Below are 14,182 nucleotides of genomic sequence, written 5' to 3'. Positions count from 1 at the left end.
ACAACAAGCCTTAAAAAAAAAAAAAAAAAAAAAAATTATCCCCCGATTTTAACCCATTTTCACCCAGTGCCAATTGCCTATGTAATCCTGGGCTCTGCTCTCCCTCTGCCGCACCTGAGGAGACAACGGACTGACCTCATGCTTCCTTCTATGCATGAGGAGTTAAAGTTGCTTCTTTTCACCTGACAGTGGGGATTTCCCTGGTTTTGGACGTAACGCGTGGAAGGAACATATTCCAACCACTTCCCTTTCCCCTCCATCAGGCGCCCTGGCTGGCCAGGGGGAGGCATTATTGAGACCAGGATTACTGCATGTTTTTGTGAGTGTATCTACCCTAGGAGACACGGGGAGAACATGCAAACTCCACACAGAAAGGCCCTATCGCCAACCCCACCTAGGGTGTGGGTTTTCACCTTGAATGACATGCCCAGAAAAGGAATTGAATATGAATTGACGCTGATGACGCGGAGGGAGGAACACGGCCCCAGTGCCCACAGCGTCCCCCGGCGGGAATCGAACCCAGGACCTTCTAGCTGTGAGGGAAGCGCTAACCACTGCGCCACCGTGCCCCTATGAACAACAAGCCTTTACCGTGCAATGTCACCGCGTACAACATCAGCAACACGCAGTGTTTGATTCTGGAGCCACACAGAGCATACAGTAGTTTGCTAGTTTTCCTAGTTTTGTATTTATTTTAATTTCAAGGACCACCACTTATGGATTCCCCATTGGTTCCACAATCCACATGTACATCAGCTATTTTCAAATAGCCTAAGTATGCATAGGGCTGAAGTGGTTAACGTCTAATTTCTCTTTTGGGTAATGAGCTGAAAAGTTTGGAACGACTTCCATATAGTATGATTGCCAAGACTGCTGACTGTCATCACCTGGATATCCATAACGCCTTAATGTCTATAGCTGACCTTCTGACATCACATTGTTGACTGTCAAGACTACTGACTATCATCTTCACCTGGATATCCATATAATATATGAAGATCACGACACTGACCTCATCTAACCCTGGATATCCATACATGAAGACGACTGGATCATCACCTAGATCTCCATATATGGAGCCGACCTCTACATTTGATTTACAGATGATGCCCTGTATGCCCATCAATATTAAGCCCATATCTGGGAATGCCCATACAATAGAATCCCTTTTATGCCCATCAATATTGAGGACGGCTTGACACCGAAACGCGTCTGTGATGATTTTTTTCTGTCTTAATGAATTAAAAAGTACCAGAGTGACTTTGGAATGCTGGCTATTTCTTCCTTATTGTGAGTCTTTGTGAGACCTGCTCCCAGTGAACTACGTATTATACAGACTGAGAGTGCTTGTTTTGTACTGCGATCTAAAGATTCCCCTATGGGAATTCCAATACAAAAACTAACGGTGTGGGGCGCCTGCTGGCCTACTGGTCCATGCACATACCACTTAGGCATCATCAGCATCATGACAAACCCCTAGTTAGACCCCTCACATCCTACTTAAAGCAGATTTTTTTTCTGAGTATTTTCCTCCTGTATAGAAAGTCGATGAGAGCCCAACTTGATTTGGCCGCTGTGGCGACCCCGAAGGTCGTCGGATCGGGCGCCGTAGCTAAATCATCAGAGTAAGCCCTGGGCTACATCTGTGCAAAATTTGGCGCTCTTAGACTGATTTGCACGAAATGAGCATTGTCTCCCCTTAGGCCCCGCACTAGTATGATCAAGTAAGGTATTAATGTACAAAAGAAAAAAAAACACACACACAAAAAGTTAGAATATGGATACGGAGGTTTCTGCCCGACAGCAACGAGATAAGACGTTTGAATAGATTTTACTTAAGCAATACATAATAATATTCCATTAATCAAACACAATGAACACTTTTCTCACTGTGAATAGTTCCCATATTGCTAAAGTTCCATGTAAATGAAGAATTTCTCTTATGTCAGGAAAGCTGTCAAAGCTTCATAGTAATGAGTTTTAGGCAGGCTGACACGTAAAGGTCGCAAAGCTAATGCACGACAGACAGCCCGCCAATTGGACAGAAATCGCTTTTGGCAGGAGAGAACACATTAACTCTATTAATGGAATATTCAACACACCCAAGGATCTCATCACAGCCAGGGGTAAAAAAAAAAAAAAAAAAGTTGAGCCATCTTTGAAAAAATTAGCTATTTCAAGTGGCACCACTATAACATCGGGAGCTAACCTCTGTAATGCGCTGTCACAAAGGGTTAGCTGGGAAAGGGGGGATGTGCACCCCGAGGGGCCGCGACATGCATTCACAAACACGCACAAAGGCACGCTCACTCACACACAGGTAGCACGCACACACGCACAGTCAGTGGTGTAAAGAAACTACTACTTACTAGATACTTAAGTACACTTTTGTTTTACTTTGCTTGAGTATTTCCAATTTTCAGTACTTTTACTAATACTATACTACATCTCAGATATTATACTTTTACTCCACGACAATTATTTTAAAACCTTAGTTACTAGTTAATATTTTGTTTAATATTACACAACACACATTACCCACTTCAGCCCTATATACAGTACATTTCGGCCGACCTACATACATTCAGCAGATCTACAAGCTCACATTGCGTCGCATTCTGAGCATGCATGCATGCACACGCGCACGCATGCACGTCACACACACACACACACACACACACACACACACACACACACACACACACACACACACACACACACACACACACACACACACACACACACACACACACACACACACACAGCTAAAAGCTGTGAGTCAGGGCAGTGGAAAGATAAATGGACTTGGCCCACAGGCACTTTCAATTATAACACTGAAACTGTCAGAACCTGAACAAATGACAGAGCAGACAATTAGGAAGCTATAGTGCTGCAAGGCTTTACAACAACAGCAACATCAACCTGTTCCTCTTTTTTCCCTACAAAGGGCCAGAGTCCATCAGTGGAGCCATGGCTTATTAAGAGGACAAGGTGCGAAGCCGACAAAGGACAAGACAGGGGACAAAGCTGGGAAGGAACAGGCCTGGGGTTTGGGGTGTTCGGGAGAGAGCGGCGAGAGCACGGCGCCTTACCTTGACGAACACCAGCCCTCTTATGGTCTTGAAGATGAGAGCGGCGCCCATGGACAGGACGTAAACACATGAATAGTACTGGATGTGAGGGTTGAGCCTCATGCTGTTGCTTGCCTCCGCAGCGGCCGCCGTTTCGTTCACCAAGATTAATGATGTGTTCTGGGGGCAGACGCAGAAAAGGAAAAAACTAAACAAACGATACACTACTTTCCCAAATAAGATTTCTTGTCTCTAATGAGGTAGAGAAAGTCATACTCTACGGCGTAGAAAAAAGAAGCGAGTCAGTCGGGTTTGCTATTCCGAGCACATTTGTTTAAAAAAGCGGACCTGCTGCTGCTCGCGTTTGTTTTTTAATTAGGTTTACTGTGGCAGGCGTTACTTTTTTTCTTTTTAATCACGCAACGTTCAGATTAATGCTCAGTCGGTAGAGCCACAGACTCAGTCACTGGCGCATAGTAGTTATTTCTCTTGTGAGAATAAAAAGTATGCAACCCCCAGTCAGTGGTTAATTCCCAAACAGTGTGCCAAGGTACATTGTTTTGTGACAACCACACATTGTTATCTTTGTGTTGTGGATTCTTCTGTCAAGCACTGTTCACTGTCACTGTTGTGACACTGTCCTTGAAGGGTTCTATACTAATAACGCTTATATTATTAAGGGCGAAAAGCGACCTTGCGCTAAAGGGTGAGGTCACGCACATGGGCGCGTGCACGCATCCGCCTGGCTGACGGCAAACCCAAGGTGGAGGGGCCTTAATTATTTTATACTTTAGCTATTGAAAAATAGCAGATATACAAGCTCACACGCACTGCAAGCTTGTAGATCTGCTATTTTTGAAAAGTCGTGAAAATGTGTAAAAATCTTTGAAGATAGCCTATGTATTTTTTAAGTGAACATTTGTAATTCAAAATTTCCATTCCATTTTTTGACGGGCGGGGCGGATCTGGTTTTGATTTTTATATAATCACGGGTAACGGGTCGGTCCACAGATCTGATTAATGGCGGGCGGGACGGGGGCAGGTTGTCAAAATCGGACCCGTGCAGGACTCTGCCATGGGGGGCCCGCAGTGAATCCTTGCATGGCCCAGAATTTGGTGCGACACCCCTGCTCTGTAATGTAGAGGCTTCTTATTCTTTTTGCTTTGTTTGAATGTGAGTGGCACAAATAATTTACAGATAAACCCCACCGCTCGCGATCTGAGCTGCGGTGGAAAACAATACTGTACCACTCGTTCTGGGATATCATAATAACATCAGATTACGCTAAGAAAACAGGTGGCCGGGAACTCTCCTTGAAGTAAAGCATACTTTTTCCCCACCACCGGCTGTAAGCAGCTAGACTCAAGTCCTTTGCACACAGGACAGTTGTGTTTTTTTCGTTTGCTGCATGTATAAAACGCATTGGATTTGGTGTGCAATGCTGTGCAGAAACGGCGCTGCGGATCCCAAAAGAAGTCATAAAAGGAGTGATGAGTTTTTTACCGCATGCGACAAGACGCACAAATCGAACTGGGTTCGATCGAGGAAAAAACGCACGGCCGCAGCCACTCGTCGCACGGCTAATTCGGATCCGGTGTGCATGAGGTCGTAGAGAATCATAGTTTTCTTTGAAAAAAAGAATTGTCCGTTTTATCCGTGCGGATAAACGCGCCTGTGTGCAAAGGGCTTCACTCACCCCACTGCCCTGCTTGATCCAGTGGCTGAGCCACCAGTTACTGAAGGCTATGCTTCCGGTGGTGGCGAGGAAGAAGAAGATGTTGGCCACGAAGGCTGCGGGGCCTCCGGCGGCTCTGATGTAGGCAGCATACACGGACCAGGCCACCGCACCACAGCCCTTCTCCTCCGCCTTCATCAGTTGTTCTACAATGATGAATGGACCGCAAGACAGGAAGGAGGGAAGGAATGTTAAAGCTGGTTGCACACTGCACTGCATGTTTTCGTTGTGTTTTGGAAATCCGAAATCCAGAGGCCAGGGAGAGAGAGAGGAAAGAGAGAGAGAGCAAGACACTCTGTGGCGACACTGTGAAAATCGGATAAAATCAACCCTGGTCCGAAAATAAATACGAAACGGGCGGCAGTGTGCAAACGTGATTGACATAACGTGAGGTTGATTTTTTTTATTCACTCACTCCGAAATTCACTCCGATATTCGGCCCGAAAAACGCAGCAGTGTGCAAAGACCTTAACACTGCTCTGTTTACACCAGGGGTCTTCAACAGGGGGTCCTCAGAGTTACTGCAGGGGGGCCACCAAATCCTTGTGTGATTGGGTGATTATTTTAAATTAACAATTGAACCCTCGCATCCCTAAACTCTGAGGAGAACTTCAGCCAAAAATAGCAGATCTACAAGCTCTCAACGCCCGTTGAGAGCTTGTAGATCGGCTATTTTTGGCAAATAGGTTTGGTGTAGAGGTAAAAAAGAGCAGAACAAGTGCAAAGTGAAAGGTGAAGTTTCGACGATTTATGATTTTTAGTGGTGTGTCAAACAAGTCTATGAATCTATCTGTGAAATCGATGAGAATCTCCATCCCAACATTTATACAATATGTAGAGGGGGTCCCTGCTTCATCTCGCTCTCTGCTAAGGTGTCCTTGGCCTGAAAACGTTGAAGACCCCTGGTTTACACGTTTCTTCTTTTTATTCTAGTAGGGCTGGATCTTTAAAAGGACGACTTCACCCATTTACAACCTATCTTCATATAATTGGTCCTCACTAATGTTCATGATACAGTAAATTGGTACCATTTGTTTTCTACACTGTCAGTGTCCCATAGGAGGGCTGTGGACACTGCAGAAACCCGCCTACCAGTAGCTAGATCGTTAGACAGGTTTTTCCTTTTATTAACACGAGAACAATGGCTTCTGTTATCGCATGCTAACTTTCCAAGTTAGCATGTGATACCTTTTCAGGCCGTGACCCCCAACATAATCATATTTTAACTGGGGATCCCCCCACCCTATGAGCACTAAGAGTTGAGGCATTACATTTTGTAAAACACGGTTCTATTGTGAAAATAGCAGATCTACATGCTCACAACGCCTCGCAACGCGAAGCGTTGTGAGCGTATAGATCGTCTATTTTCACAATTTCTGCCTCTAGTATTTGACAATTTGGCCAATGTTTAATTTGTTAATTTAGGGGTAAAAAAATGTGTTAATTTGGGGACCCCCCTGGGGGTTACCTTTTCTTAAGTATAACATGTGAGTACTTCCTCACGTCACTGCACGTTTCTCATGCCAAAAAATACCCTTGAATTGAATTGGTAAATTGGGAGGGAGAGAGAGAGAGAGAGAGAGAGAGAGAGAGAGAGAGAGAGAGAGAGAGAGAGAGAGAGAGAGAGAGAGAGAGAGAGAGAGAGAATCTTCACCATGCTGCACACAGCAGGGTGTGGGTGGTTTGGCAGGGTTGGCTCTCTCACCTCCTTTCTTGTTCTCCACCTGTGGTCCTCCTGTGGCCGTGGCAACAGCCAGATTGCTCTCTGCCTGTTCTGTGTTCTTTGGCTGCTTGTTTTTCAGGTTCTTTCTCACCAGGTTCTGCAGGGGAGCCAGAAGGAGAAGGAAAGAAGAAGGATAGAAGTGAGCCAACGGCGTCACAAAAAAGGTGGGGGACCCCCACGCACACAAATCACGGCCCCGTCGTTAACAATGGCCACCACTAAGTCATTGGAACAGAGATATCGGTGACAGGGTCTTTAGTGGGGGTACACCGGTAAATCAATGCGCGCATAAATAATGAAAGGCCTCGTATGCATTAACATTTCCCAGCCATCGGCCTCCCCTCTCCGGGGCTTATGAATTATTCAGCATTGTAATGTACAATGTTATTGTGAAAGGGGTGGGGAGGCATTGGAAAAGCTAATTCACAAAGAGCTGGCCGGGTGCCTGGCGTGCCCTAGCTGGCCTTACCTCCTGTTGCATGCTGTTGAATAGGGTGGCGTAGTCACGCTCCTTGCCCATTAGCTGGGCATGGGTGCCATGCTCGGCAATCTGCCCGTCCTTCATCAGGATTACGTCATCACACTCCGAAAGGTACTGGGAATAAAGGGGTAGAGGCTGAATGAGCTATGACGTCAACATTTTTTTTAGTTTATAGTAGAGACAGACAGGAAACAGGTCTGAAAGAGAAATGGGGAGAGACATGCAGCAAAGATCGCCAGGAACGGAACTTGAACCCGTGATGCGCTTTCAGGCAACATTGGAGCCTATAGGTGCTCGGACAGCCGGCCTAGAGGTCCGGGCCGATGTCAACATGTTTCTAATACTTGGTTCATCTGCGCACGTAACCCGAGGGAAAACAAATAATGGGTCTCGTTTGCAAAACTCGCTTACGGTCATATTTGATCTTCAAGTGCCCATGCGAGATTTTTTTCAGCAGTAGGCTACTCACAAAACGTATGTACCAGGAAACATGCATGAAGGCACTTAGAATTTTTTATGCAAAATCAATGACAGTAAGTGTAAGTGTACTCTCTCTCATGTAACGATTCACTCAACTCACAATACCATTCGAATCACGATCGATCACGATACTAGGTTCACAATACTATTTTTTTAACAAAGATTTGTTTTATTATGTTTCTACAATAGACCAAAATTCTTTTTGTATCAATGCTCTTACAAAGATGCTGTAATTTCTTTTTTTACGCACGCTCTGCTGTTTGCATCACGTTACATGGCTACCATACCTCAAACTAAATGTGTCAGTGCCCAACATTTGTCAAATAAAACAAAAATAAAAAAGAGCCATGTTTAATGATGATGACGAAGATCACCAAGTACAGACTCCACAGAGTATATAGGCATAGGGGTTAAGTCAAGTGGTTAACCCTGGCGTCCCTATTTTGGGCACGTCATAGGCGAACGTTTTCACGAATGTAAAAAGGACACGGCTCAAATAGCAGATCTACAAGGTGCAGATCAGATATTGTTGCTATTGGTCGTAGGAATCATTTATTATTAAGTGTTTAATGAATGACTTAACGACTTATCCCTTCACCTGCAGCTGGTGTGTTACAAACAGCACGGTCCTGCCCTTGGCGGCTCCGGCGCGGATGACGTTGTGGAAGAGGTGGGCGCCGACGTGGGCATCGACGGCACTGAGGGGGTCGTCTAGGAGCAGGATGGGCCGCTCGCTGTACAGGGCGCGTGCCAGGCTCACCCTCTGGCGTTGCCCGCCACTCAGGTTGGCACCTCTCTCCCCGATCTGGTGAGTGAAAAGAACAGTGGCTCAAGACCCAAAAGAGGAATTAAGGTTGTTGCACACTGCTGCGTTTTTTTGGACGAATATAGGAGCGAATTTCGGAGCACGTAAATAAAGAAATCAACCTCACGTTATGTCAATCATGTTTGCACACTGCCGCCCATTTCGTATTTATTTTCGGACCACTGGGTCCCTTGCTATCTCTATCTCTCTCTCTCTCTCTCCTTGCCCTGAAAAACGCTTTTCGCAACGTAAAAACGCAGCAGTGTGCAACCAGCTTTAGGCGGTTTGCCCCAGGACCCAAACTGGTGAAAATAGCAGATCTACAAGCTCGCAACATGTCGCTTCGTGCCGCGTGGATCTGCTATTTTGACCACTTCTTAAAAGTTTTTGTTTGTTATGAAATACTGTAGAGAAATGTTGGAATTGTTTTTAACTCAGCGGGTGCCCACGAGGTGTCTACACGCCAATCTCTTTGATGTCTCTGGAGGCCCACGACGCATTGACGTGTTTACTGTATTTACAGTATTAACTTTAAATCTCACCGTTACGTTGGGGCTGAGCCTGGATGTAGCCCATTAGCCGCTAGTCGCTTCGAGTCGACGCTGAGAGCATCGCGCGGCCGTTTTTCTCTGTATACTCCAATGCATTTCCCCATCTTTAACGCCCTTTATCTCTGATGTTTGTTTTATGGCTAAAACTGTGGCGTGGTGCGGCAAAATGTCCAAATTTTGATCGGCAATGAACAGCTATGATCAACACTGGCCCATACAGTAAGTTACACAATAACATCCTGTCTGCGCTCATGTGACGTCATGACGCATGCATTGACGCAACAGGGCCTTGCATTCTTCTATGGAGGTGGCTTTGGGCACTTAGCTGGGGCTCTGGCGCCACCCTTTGGGCAGCCGATGTGTTAATTGATGACAAGTAGTGACTTTTTTGTTTCAACTTTTTTTTTATGTAGCCAACAAAATAATTTACTCGCAAACCCATAAAAACTGGTCTGCCACCCAAACGTGGGTCCCTCCTGACCCACTGTTTGGGAAACAACTCCGCTCACTTTTGCAGTTCAGCCGACGATTCAAGTTCGAGCACGCACAAATCTTCTGTGCTCATCATCTTTTGTCTGTGTTTTTGTATTCATTGTAAAACTTGAACGTAAGCTGAATAACAGCGCCCGCATACTGAGCAGTGATAAGTGTTTGCTCCACACAAAAAACAACAACAACAACAATGCCAACCCCGCTGACATGCAATTAGCCCCAGGGTACCTCGGTCATGTCTCCGTACGGCAGCTCTGCCAGATCAGGGAGGAGACAGCAGGCCTCCAGCACAGCACTGTATCTGGGGATTGGAAGAAGCAGGGACATCCACTTTAAGCCATTTAGGCCTAGAATTATTGAATGCTTTAACCAGTGAAAAATAGCAGATATACAAGCTCGCAGCTTGTAGATCTGCTATTTTTGAAAAAGTCGTGAAAATGTGTGCAAATTTTTGAATATAATGTATTTTTAAAGCGAACGTTTGTAACTCAAATTTTGCTCCTGGGTGGTCCCTGGAACTAGTTATTTTGAGATGCGGGTCCGTGGCCAAATACATATCATTTTGGGGGTCCTTCACATGAAAAGGTTTGAGAACCACTGACATAGTCAGTAGTAGTAGTAGTAGTAGAGTAGTCTCTCAAGAACAGACTAACTGAGCTCCAGTTAAGTGAAAAGGACCTTTTCTTTGACGATGGCTGGCCAGATTGTTGACATAGAAACATCGTTTTTTTCAAAAAACCTTAGAAGGATTCAAAAGACACTTATAGAATTGGGTCAAAATTCTAATTTTCACAATTTTTCAAAAATAGCAGATCTACAAGCTCGCAGCGCGGCACTCGGTGCCGCGCAGTGAGCTTGTATATCTGCTATTTTTCAATAGTTAAAGCATAAAATAATGATACACAATAATGTGTACCCCGTTCTAAATGGGTTTTAATGAGGCAACCGGCTACACTGACTCTGCCTCAGCAAAACGCAAGCTAATAATGCCGGCTCATCTTACTTGTCTTGGTCGTACCGCCGTCCAAACACGATGTTCTCTCTCAGGGAGTTGTTGAGGATCCAGGCCTGCTGGGAGACGTAGGCGAACGTGCCGCCGGCCGCCACGTTACCCTCCAGCAGAGTCATCTGGGGACGGAAGGGAGAAGGTTGAGACGGAGAGACGCAGCCGAGAGCGGAACTATATCGTCGTTGTCGGGTGAAAACCTTGTATGTCCAAAACCGTTCGTTTTGCATTTATCATTTTTAAAATGATTTAAACTAGTGAAAACAGCCGATCTTCAAGCACACAACGCCTCGCACCGCGAGGCGTTGTGTGCTTGTAGATCTGCTGTTTTCACTACCTTTGTGCGAAGGCCTTGTATGATGAAGCAAGGCTTTACTTGGTGAAAAAACGTACAAACTTGAAACTTGGAGATACGAGGTTTCTGCCCGACAGTGACGATATGGTAGTCTTTCTTTTCTATTCTTCATATCTGCAACCGGCAAGGAGTGACATGAGGACAAACCCCTTCGACACCGAATAAAGCCTTGTTTATGCTTCTTTGCTTTGCCACAAATAACAGATTTTCGGGATTCATTCCTGATTGATTTAATATTTTTCAACGTTTGATACTTGTTTTTCAGGTTCTTTCTCAACCAAGGTTCCCCGAGAGGCAGAAGGAGAAATGATGGACTGCAGCAGAATGATGCCCTATGTATGCTTTGTTGTCGGCTTTCGGCTGTCCAGATTCATTCAGTTTCATTTCATTTCATTTTCAAAAATTCATTCAGAGCAACAGACGTATAAATTGAGTGCATGATATCTCACCTGTCCCAGCAGGGCAGAGAGAAGCGAGCTCTTTCCACTTCCCACACTTCCACAGATTCCAACCAGCGTTCCCTGTGCAAAGGAAACCCCAAGGGATCCATTCATAAGCAGTGATGGGCAATATTACTCAGGAGAGTCGAGAGTAATATGTTACTTATTACATATCACTCCTTAAAAAAAAAAGTAATAATATTACTTATCACTTGGAATCATGAGATTACATATAATTGTAGTGGGGAAAAAATACAACAGTTGCCTCTGAGGATGTATTGGAGTAAGTAAAAGCATTGAAAATTGGAAATACTTTAGGGGGAGAACCACCCATTTTCAACATTGAACTACCGGGTATGTCATTAATATACCTCTGAGTTGTTATGTGGAAATATAGGATTGATTTTGGGGTTTGGCTTGCAAAGTACACCGTGACGACATCATCACAGTGTACTTTGCAAGCCAAAGCCCAAAATCAATCCTCCAGTTCTAGACAACACAGTAGGGGGGGGGGGGGGCTCTGCCCTCGGGTCATTTGTTTTTATTACCAGTGGGGACGTGTTTTATCCCGGATTCTGGTCAGACTTAATTAAATACACATACATTTGCTTTTGGGAAATGTAGACTGATGTGTTTAGCGATCTCATTAGATTAGATTAATTCGATTTGACTTTATTGCCCCCTTTGGAGATATGTGTCCTTTAACAAACCCTAAGGAGCAGTGAGCAGCCACGGTGCAGCACTGAGGGACAGCACTGAGGGACCAACTCTAATGCCGGTACGATGGTAGTATTTGGCTACCCAAGACGCAAGACATGCGTCTTGCACGCATGCACGTCTTGCTCTGAAGATATACAATGAGACACACATTGGTCGCTTGGCCAGGACAACCGTAACTTAAAGGACAACTTTGTCTTTTTTTACAACTAGGGTTCATATTTTATATTGTAATTAGAGAAAAAAATAAAGATGAGTGTTAAAATGTTTTTCATTTACTGCTTTCTATCGTTTTAGCAATTTTAATTTTAATTTTGATTTTAGTGGGTGGGGGCATGCGTACAAGTGGCTAAATGTATTTTTAGAGACAATAAGCCCATTCCCAAGATGCATCGCAATCTGTCATGGGCAGATGTGATTTATGGGGGCTACAAGTGTTACTATAAATAGTAATAAAGAAATTGCCCGGCTTATTGTGTCTAAAAATACTTATTAACTCAATAACTGCCGGGCGCCGCTAGGTGCCGCTAGAGTGCCAGCCATTCTCCCGTAGGCATTCACTATCACATCCGGGTCGCCAGCCTGAACTGGCTTGGCTTTTCACTCGAATGAGTGCTATGCTAGCGAGCCGGAGGAAGTTAGCTTTCAGTTAGCAATCGGCTATGTAATTTTTTAGAAGACCGATCTAAAGTTATTCAGCCGCCAAAAAAACTTTTCTGCTGGCCTCGGAACACAATCCGGAGAAAATCCGCTGTAAAGATGTGTTTTTCTATTGGAGTGGGCGGCGTGGCGCGGCCTTTTTTTCCCATTACGGGCCGTGTAAACAGAATCGCGGCCTTGTGCTTGGATGGAAAATTCGACCGGGGCTTCCGTTGATGCCTCCGATTATTTAATCCATTTTACTAAAGGAACCGAAAAATGTCGGTTCTTGTAATCCTTAATACGTCTTGCTGAAACAGCGTTTTTTTGGGGGGCTCTAAACTTTTTTCTAAACCATTTTCAATGGAATAAATCATCGGGACAAGTAGAATGGCTCGTTGGGAAGCGGTGGAGGAGCCAGAACCACCCACGTCGCTACTAGCAGCTCAGGGTAAGCGCAGAAAGAGTTAAGCCACTTGTACGCATGCCCCACCCACTGAAATCAAAATCACCAAAACAATAGAGAGCAGAAAATCAAAAATAATTATAATAATAATAATTTGTATTATTATTATCCCCAGTTAAAATATGGTTATTTTGGGGGTCGCGGCCTGAAATGGTTGAGAACCCCTGATGCATGCCATAAAAACCTATGCGGACAATTACCCTCTTGACGCGCAGGTCGATGCGGTGCAGGGTCTTGTGCAGCGGCGGCCGCATGCTCTGCGTGGAGGAGATGGTGCTCTGTGGACTCTCCTGCTCCATGTTGGTGAGCAGGCTCTGGCCGGGGGGCGCCTCGCCGCCGCCACCCTTGCCGCCCTCCTCCGTGGTGATGTACAGGCTGAGCTTCTCCCGGCGCAGCACCCGCCTCATGCCCCCGCCCGTCTTCTTCTTCTTGGGCGGCGGGTTGGCTTTGGCGGGCGCCGGCGGAGGGCGGGACTTCTCCCACGCCAGCGTGGCGTCCCGAAACTCCAGCGCGTTGCCGGGGTCCTCCGTCTTGGCCGCGACGACCTCGCGGTCGTCCATCATGAAGAGCCTCTGCGGGGACAGGCACTGTACTTAGTTTTGAGGTATATATTTTTTTAATTTAGTGGAGTATTTCCAGTTTTAAGTATTTTACTTCTAATCCACTTCATCTCAGAGGCAAATATTGTACTTTTACTCCAGTACAATTATTTTAAAACTTTAGTTACTAGTTACTTTTTCTATTTTGATCATTACAAAACATACATTAACCGCTTCAGCCATGTATACATTTAGTCCATTTGAAAATAGCCGATCTACAAGCTCACACTAGTAGATCTTCTATTTTTATGATTCTGCATAATGAGTATTTCTACTATTGGTACTTACTACATTTGGATACCAATACTTGAATTCCGGACTTTTACTTGTAACAGAGTATTTCTACATTGAAGTTTTGATACTTTCACTTGAGTAAAAAAAAAGTTACTACTTTTTCCACCGCTTGAGAGAGGCAAAATGGATTACCATTATTATACATTGAGTTGCTGTCGATGCAAACCTTGTATGTCCAAAGCTGTTACTTTGGAAAAAACTATGACTTGACATATTTCAGAAAAAAGCTAAAACAGTAGATCTACTCAGACCACAACACATGTAGCTATCTTAGCTACTTTTGGGGTAATTTACCCCCCCAAAAAAACATGTCAAGTTGAAATATGG

General features: G+C 44.9%; 1 protein-coding gene across 1 annotated transcript in view; it reads right to left on the bottom strand.

Annotated features, from left to right (window-relative positions):
• LOC308302066 (ATP-binding cassette sub-family C member 5) overlaps window positions 1-14,182 on the bottom strand; it is a 55,783-nt gene that overhangs the window by 21,778 nt on the left and 19,823 nt on the right. The window contains exons 10-18 of the mRNA XM_080746248.1: window positions 13,163-13,534; window positions 11,150-11,221; window positions 10,343-10,467; window positions 9,568-9,640; window positions 8,090-8,296; window positions 7,000-7,125; window positions 6,513-6,627; window positions 4,769-4,953; window positions 3,093-3,251 (exon numbers count right to left, since the gene is read on the bottom strand). Of these exons, the coding sequence (XP_080602374.1) occupies window positions 3,093-3,251; window positions 4,769-4,953; window positions 6,513-6,627; window positions 7,000-7,125; window positions 8,090-8,296; window positions 9,568-9,640; window positions 10,343-10,467; window positions 11,150-11,221; window positions 13,163-13,534 (1,434 nt within the window). The remainder of the gene's footprint in view (window positions 1-3,092; window positions 3,252-4,768; window positions 4,954-6,512; window positions 6,628-6,999; window positions 7,126-8,089; window positions 8,297-9,567; window positions 9,641-10,342; window positions 10,468-11,149; window positions 11,222-13,162; window positions 13,535-14,182) is intronic.

This window comes from Nannobrachium achirus (assembly GCF_963921795.1).
Source record: "Nannobrachium achirus genome assembly, chromosome: 17".
Lineage (NCBI taxonomy): Eukaryota > Metazoa > Chordata > Actinopteri > Myctophiformes > Myctophidae > Nannobrachium > Nannobrachium achirus.
This window is presented reverse-complemented; position numbering and strand designations above follow the sequence as displayed.